The 7,997-nt window shown below is 49.9% G+C and overlaps 1 protein-coding gene across 4 annotated transcripts in view; it reads left to right on the forward strand.

Moving 5' to 3' along the window:
* The window catches only part of SRC (SRC proto-oncogene, non-receptor tyrosine kinase), a 71,098-nt gene extending 63,723 nt beyond the window's left edge, over positions 1-7,375 (forward strand). For all 4 annotated transcript variants that reach the window (XM_050917366.1, XM_050917368.1, XM_050917369.1 and 1 more), the window contains 3 exons: positions 153-306; positions 1,215-1,346; positions 1,831-7,375. In XM_050917366.1, the coding sequence (XP_050773323.1) occupies positions 153-306; positions 1,215-1,346; positions 1,831-2,039 (495 nt within the window). In that variant the 3' untranslated portion in view covers positions 2,040-7,375. The remainder of the gene's footprint in view (positions 1-152; positions 307-1,214; positions 1,347-1,830) is intronic.
* Positions 7,376-7,997: the final 622 nt, after the last annotated feature.

The following is a 7,997-nucleotide window of genomic DNA, read 5'->3' on the forward strand; positions in this document are numbered from 1 at the left end:
CTGCTGGAGTGCCGGCTATGTTTACCATGCCCACAACGCAGCTGCAAGCAGCTTGCATTAACACAAGCATAGTTGTGAGGTCTAGTGCTTGGGCAAACCGTGTCCTGTAGCATCTAACGTTCTCTGCGCACTGTCGCATGTGAGAGCTACAGATCGCATCTGGAATGGCATACGTGGAGAGGATGAACTACGTCCATCGGGATCTCCGAGCTGCCAACATCCTGGTGGGGGAAAACCTGGTGTGCAAGGTAGCTGACTTCGGCTTGGCCCGGTTGATTGAGGACAATGAATACACAGCCAGGCAAGGTATGGACAGTGGGAGGGGGCGCATAGCCTTTATGTGCGAGTATGAAAGGGAGCTGTGGAAAATGGAAATGACTGAGGCCCAAACTGCTTAGCATTTCCAAGCGGAGCAGGGCAGGTGAGAGCAAGGTGGCACAAGCCATTGGTATGTGCTCCTAGGTTCAAGTCCAGTCCAGCTCAAGAATGACCTTCCAGCTGCTGTTTGTGGGTCTGTCTGGTTCCCTGCAGGCAGGCCCCCACACTGCATAGACTGCCCTGCTGGCACAGGTGGTCTCTGCAGAGGGGCCAAGTACTTACACAGGGCATGGAGGCTGAGGTAATCCCTTGCCCCCAGCCGGTGAGGGAGCCTGCACAGACTGCAGGTGTGGAGGGACATGGCTCTGCAGGGCTCTTGATCCAGCACTTCTCAGGAGTCTGCAGTCACACTCCTGTGCTCAGATGTGTATGGGGTGACCCTGCTGCTCCATACTGGGTACTTTTTAAACCAGTACTTTAACTCCTGTTCACTGCTTCTACTCACCCTTCCCTGATGGTGCTATCGGAAAGTGAAGGGGATGGGACTTGGGACCCTACCTTATGCTTTTCAGACTTACTCCTGATGCAGGCTCTGTCCCCACCTAGATATGAGAACTTAGTAAGATGCTTGCTGACCCTGTAAGAGGGAAGGGGGAAGCAATCCCCATCACTAGTGCCAGGGCTGCAGAGGAGACAGGCATAACTTTTCTCCAATGCTAGTTCTGTAGCCTAGTCCTCTGAATGGGGGTCTGCAAGTCTGGCTGGTGAAACCTCCCACCTAGAATAGCTCTCAGCTACATGTGGTGTCACTATCCCTCTGTTCTCCGTGTGGAGGCTCCAGTAGTGGACATACAGGGTGATTGCATCTGAATTCTATTTTCTATCTCTGTTCTTAGGTGCCAAGTTCCCTATTAAGTGGACAGCCCCGGAAGCTGCTTTGTATGGCAGGTTTACGATCAAGTCAGATGTCTGGTCCTTTGGAATCCTATTGACTGAGCTGACCACGAAGGGCAGAGTGCCATACCCAGGTAAGAGTAGGTACCGACTGTAGGCACCAGGAGATCCTATGCAGTCACTAACCATTGCAGGCTCTTTATATCAGCTCAGGCTGTGGCAGATCCCAGCTGATCTATGGAGCAGTGTTTTGTCTAAGTTGCCATGGTGACTCCTAGGCACATCTCAATGGAGAAACTTGCTGTGGAGTTTCTGCCACTGCTTAGGGATGGGGGTGGATAATGAAGCCTTCCCCATGGTGGGAAAGACCTGAGGGGGTCTTGTACTTGGACGAAGATGTTCTCTGAGCCTTGAGTGAAGCCCCGGACCTCCTGCCTTGGATCAGGTTCTTCTCCCATTCATGCTTGGAGTGAGTGATGGGCTGTATTTAGGACTGAGGAAGATCTAGCTAGCAGAATATCAAGGTTCAGTTCCTAGCTCTACCACAGACTAGCCACATGATCTTAGTCAAGTCAGCTAGCCCTTGTATGTCTCACTATTCCCTCTCTTGGCTATCAGGTATGGTTAACCGGGAAGTGCTGGACCAGGTGGAACGTGGCTACCGGATGCCGTGTCCTCCAGAGTGCCCCGAATCGCTGCACGATCTGATGTGCCAGTGTTGGAGGAAGGACCCAGAGGAAAGGCCCACCTTCGAGTACCTTCAGGCTTTCTTGGAGGACTACTTCACGTCAACAGAGCCCCAGTACCAGCCGGGCGAGAATCTATAGACGTGGGGATGGCTCCTGGTGCCAAAGACCTTGCTCTCCTCCTGGTGTGTCCATGCACATGTCACAAGACACACGGCATCTCAGGAACTCCTTGCAGAGTCTGGGTCTGGTGACTAGCCCTTCTCCCAGAGGGTGGGACTGGTGCTTTTTAGCCCTGCAAAGTGGAGGGGGCTGGGTTCTCCTGATCACGAATTACTGATTTATGGTCTGTGTTTAACAAAGTGTGGCCATTTGACCTGGAGATGAGTCTGAAGGGAATTGGCTGCGTGCAGTGACTGGAGGTTGGAGAAGGAGCCTTTCCAGAAGAAACCCAGGAGCGAAGGTCTGTGCAGAAGCTGGAGGGGCCTTCAGGAGTCTTCCTCCTAGTAGTTTTGAAGTGCAATGAAAGGCATTATACAATCGCTGCCTAACAGTGACCTTGGCTTCCTTGCAGCCTGCCTCTCACTGGAGCGCTTGGCTGTGCTGGGACTGGATGCTAGTGCTATAGATTGACAACTTTCAATCTCCGATCACGCAGCTTCCAGCCTCTCTCTTTTCTTTTATACCAGCACAAGGTTCCTCCCATACCTCTCTGCTCCCTACCCCTGTTCCCAGAGCAGACTTGGCTGCAGTTCGCTACAGGAATGTTTGTGGTTTCAGACTGAGAGACTCTTCCAGAGAGAACGTTCACATTTCAGTGCTCACATGACTCGGTCTCCACTGCCCCATCCTGCTGGTGTATAGGCTGTGGCATTGGGACACTAGCGCCAGCCCCCTTCCTTGATGCAGGTCCCAGGCACATGTGTTTGGATCAGGGATGCTGACTGTGCCATATAGACCTGGAGGCTCTTGAGGTGATTTTTCTCCCCAGACAAGGTTCTACTGGAGAGCTAGAAGGACTTCATGGCCGAGTTGCACATGCGGCTGCATTAGTGTTCAGTGTTGCTACTCATGGGTCCAGTGACTTCTGACTTGTATCGGGACCACGTGAGATCATGAGCTGCAGGTTTCTGTCTTCCAGTCTCGTCTGACTCAGCGAAGGGAACCTTGTAATCTTGATGACTACTTCTTAGAGACACACTAAGGCAAATGCCAATGGGGCAGGATACCCCTCCTTTTTCTTACCTTTGCTGCCAATCCCCTATTGATTTGAGGGGTATTCGTCAATGAAGTACCCCTGGTCTTCCAGCCAGCACCCTAAGCAGCTCACCTGGGGAACACCCAGCCAGACCCTCCTGCCTCTCCTCATTCCACTCATTCAGATGCATCTTAGTTTACTGAAAGGTTTTTAGTGCCAGAGAAGCAGGGGCGGTCATTCTTGGGACACTTTGGTGTCAGCTCTGCCACAGTCAGGAAAGCCTCTGCCCAGAAAAGGGTTCTTTGTGTCTGAATCAAGGCCTGATCTGGAGCTAGCTTCTTACCTAAGGTAATGGGGCCCTGGCCATGCCCCACTGTCCTATTCTCCGCAGGCTGCTGAGCTTGGGAGAATCCCGGGAGTGCATCACCCACTCCATGGGGGTGTGGTTTCAAGAACTACTTATGGATGCATTCAGGGTGGAGGTGAAATCTCCATTCTGCCTGAGAGCCGAGGGGCCTCCCCCTCCGTCTTCACTCCATAATTGGTCTTGAGCTACCAGGGGGCATCACCTAAACTCCAGACCCTGCCTAAAAGTTAAAACTCTGGATTCTGCTGCTTTAGCCTAGCTTCCATGGCTGTTTTCCCTGGGTGCGGGTGAGGGTCTGAGAAAGGGCTTCCACGGGGAAGATCACTAGTTCAGTGCTTCCACTCAACCCCAGGCTTCAGCAGCTGGAGCTGAGCTCTTCTGGAATCCTGGTGAGATCTTTGCACCTGCCCTGTGTGCAGTGTGGCAAGGTAGGGAAGAAACCTCCTTGCCTCATCGTGTATTGGAATCTGGCCTCGTCGTGCCCTTGCTGCAAACTGGCCTCGGGCCCATGAATGCAGAAATCAGGCAAAATCTGTTCCAAGCCTTGGTGGGGAAAGGGAGGAGGAAGAGCCTGATTCTCTAAGGTGCTAAGAGCCCTCACTTCCCACTGAAATCCTTGGGAGCTCAGGTTGCTCAGCGCTCTCTAGGATTGGATCCTAGGTACTTTCTTCAGCAAACAGCTTGTTGCTCGCAGTTAACGTGCTCTGATGGTGCATGAGTGGCTTCCGTGTGTATTTATGCAGCCACGTGGCAGAGGCTACCTTGACAGCAGTTGACACACAAGTGGCTGGTTGTATTTTTCATCAGGCTTGTGAATAAACAGTAGACTTAAGTTTGCAAGCTTTGCCCTGTGTGTGTATATAGTTATTAAAATCTCTAAGGAATCCCTTCTTGCCAGATCACTGCTGATCTTCTCTTCTGCTGTTTCCTCAGGCAGAAAGAGCTGGTGGAAGGCAGATTCAGACACCACTTCTAGCTCAAGCTGCTGTCAAGGGGGGTGGGTTTCTGGTGACCCTTACCCTGATAGAGAAGCTAATAGGCCATCTACAGGCAAGTCAGTCACGGTGCAGGAGAGATTACAGTAGCCACGGGTCAAGACACAACTCTCCATCTGCTCTTAGCTGCCAGGGAGAACAGGCAGCTGGATGGATTGTATGCAGGGCGGTAAGAGCTGGGCTGGCCCAGTACTTGGTTTCAGGTCATTAGTTGCACTCTAGGACAACACTGCAAATGAATGATCTGTGTCTCATATACTGGTCCCAAACGGACAAGGGAGGCATGCTGGGCTGAGATCTGCAGCGGGGAGTGTTAAAATGGAGAGTGAGCCTGGCCTTTCAGTGAAAGTGCTAAGCAAAAAACCTACTCTCTTCAGTGAGGGAGGAAGGGAACCCCAACTCTCGTTAACTCCAGACTGTCATGGGGCTCTATATCAGTATGGTGCCTTAATGCAGCTGTGTGCTGGCAGCGCACACCCCCCGTGTTGGAGGTGAGGCCTAAGCCCTGCCAAAGGAACAGGCATCTCATTTCTCTTTTTGCTGCAGAAGAAAGGCTTCTTGCTGCTCAGCAGCATTTTTCCCCCTTTGGGGTAGACCTGGAATGTCAGAATGCAAGAGACAGGGAGGTGGAATAGCAAATGGTGCCCATATGGGCTAAGTGTCATTAATGGGCAGGTGCTGTGCCAAAGACAGGAGAGAACACAAAAGACACTGCCCCATGCTTGGCCAAGACAGCTGGCTGGTCTTCGGTCCAGGTCTCCAGATGTGCCGAGTGAGGTCCCACCTGCTCAGTCCTGAAGGGTTTCTTCATTCTAAATGAGTTCCAGTCATAAAGCCCCATGTGGTGCTGGCCTGTCCTTGGAGCAGGATTGAGATGCACTTGGCCAACCTCTAGAAGGGAGGGCGCTCAGTGGGGTGGGGAGGTAGAAAGGGGCTGCAGGACTGCCCTTTCCTACGTCACATACAGGGGCTGGAGATGCTTCTGAGTTTGACCATTTTATATGACCCATCTTGCCCTGCCTTCACCTCATGATGGAGGATTCTTTAAACAAACTATAAAACCCAAGCAGCCACTGAAGCCCTATTTAAATCACCTCTTTCTAGCAAAGTTATGCTGTTCAACTGGAGCAGCCCAGCAGCTTTCTGTGGGGTAATGGCTTCTTAAAAGGGAGAACTTCTAATGAGCTGTAAAATAGCCTGGTTTTGTACATAGCCCTTGAGTCACCTGGGTGCTCACCCAGAGCCCCCGGTTGAATTAGTTGCATGTGTTTTTTCTAAGGTAACGCTTGTATCTGCATTGGATGTAACTGGAATTCTTTGCCATTTGCCCGCAAGGCTTTGGTTATTGTCATACTCGCTCGTTTTTGTATTTTTGGATGCTTTTCAGTGTGCCAGTAATCCCCATGGACCGAACCCCTTTGGCAGCTGAGGGACTGTGCTCCAAGCCCAACCTGTGGCCTGCTTAGACCATGCATTCCTCAAAGAGTTTAGCTGTCTCAAACAAGTGCTGTCCTAACTGCTTCCTTTAGGTGGCATCTGGCCTGTGGGGTGCTTTGGCACACTGGCTGAGAGTGACCCCTGACCCTCTGTTCTCCAGAACTACAGGCTGGCATCATGGTTCAAAATGATCCATTCTGCCCAAGGCTGGGTTTAGTCTGGCTCAGCTGCCCGTTCTTGATGCAGAGGAGAACTACTTTTCTGGGGAGTGTTAAGGAGTGTTGGGCAGGCACAAATCCTTCCCCTGGAGAAATAGGGAGTGAAATCTCAGAAGCACATGAGATTTAAAAAACCCTAGAAAAGCATGCGGCACAGCCACGCATGACCTTGAAAGTTGACTCAAGTGATTGATTCTGATGTGCTTCCTCCAGTCCCCGACCACCCCAGCCTGTGGAGCAAAGTGAGCTTTGGTATTTTCCATACATTTTCTTCCATCATGGCCCTAATGCTTTTTCCATGTTGGGATCGTTCCCCATCTTTAGGGCAATTGAGCCAAACCTCCACCAGGTGCCAGGTCCATGTGTATCACAACTGCAAGTTGCAGAAATGTCTTGGCAGCTGTGGTGAATCCCCCAGGTGGAGCTAGTGGGGTGAGAGAAGTGCATTCAAGGAGATGACTGTCTGCATGTGGGCTAAATCCTCTTTCCACTGCCATCTGTGCCAAAACTCCAGTTGGTTTCAATGGGATCTGTCCTTCAGTCCCCTGTACCCCTGCCTGATCATAATACAATGCAAGCAACCTTGGGAGATATTCTAACAGTGCTGCTATTATAGATCCGCTTTAACTCGCGTATCTTGTCTGTATTGCTGATAAACGCCTTTGTGATTAAAAATCATTAGGGTCAAAAAACTAGGTGGAGTTCACAAAGCTCCATCCTGGCTTTGTAGAGTCTTTTTAAAGCCGCCTTCTCCTGAGCTCTTGCAGCCACGTACAGATCCCATTGAAATCCAGGACACAACTCCCATTAACTAACGAGGCACCAGCCTTGGCCTCTCAGAATAAAACCCTCCCCGCCCAGCAGGGGAGAAGCAGGTGCAGAGGGATGAGGTCATTATCTTCCCAACCTATCCCCTCAAAAGTGGCTAGAAATCGAGCTTTACTGGCATTCTCTTCCAAACCTGGGCATGGTGGGAGGAATAGTTCATTTTCTCTCAGAGCTGCTGGGACCCAAATGAGAATCTTCCTTTTAGGCATTCCTCCCCCCAGGAGCTCAGGGAAAATGGGACTGATGAAAACACAAACCTGGCCCTGCATTTCTCTTATTTATTAAACCTGTTTTTTCTCTCTCTCTCTAAAAGGCTGAGTTTCCACTCATCTCCAAGAAAAGTTCCTACCTTTCTTGGTTAGAATGTTAATTTTCTGTATTCTTTTAAGTAAATTTTGGACTAAAAGGTCCTTCTGCACAGCATAAAAGTTGCCGTGTCTAGATTTCTGCATTCATGAGCAGGGACTCTGGGTCCCTTTTTCATGTTCTGTGGTTTTTTGCATATGTTGAGCAGTTGTGGAGAAATCCTAATTACTAGCAAGATCAGATTCCTGCCCCTTCCCTTTTTTTTTTTTTTTTGGTAAGGTTTCTAACATGCAAAGAAAGTGTGTGTGTGGGGGGGGGAATTAAGTGTGTGTTGTGCCAATGATGCTTGTATAATTTACATGATATATCTTAAAACACCTACCACCAAGGAGAAATTGTTGCTTCAGAAACAAAAAATATGCTGAAGAACAGCAGGCTGACGGGAGCTGGAGAGGAGGCGGCAATGGAAGATGTACATACTGAAAAGACTTTTTTTTTTTTTTTAATATGTACATTTTTCAAAGGAAGATGGGGGAACAAAATGACTTAAACATGGATTGTTTCCAGCTCTGTCTGATTTTACTACAGCTGGTGTAGCAATAATGAGTATTAATAATTTAAGTGAACACGGGATGCTCTCGTTCCCTGTCTTTGGCAAGCTTTGAAGAAGACTAGAGCAGGATTCTTTGAATTCTTTTTTGTCCCAGGTTCAGAGTAAACCCCTCTTCATTGTGCATGATCTAGAGTGTG

The sequence above is a fragment of the Gopherus flavomarginatus genome, chromosome 11 (genome assembly GCF_025201925.1).
Source record: "Gopherus flavomarginatus isolate rGopFla2 chromosome 11, rGopFla2.mat.asm, whole genome shotgun sequence".
In the NCBI taxonomy this organism is placed as follows: Eukaryota; Metazoa; Chordata; order Testudines; family Testudinidae; genus Gopherus; species Gopherus flavomarginatus.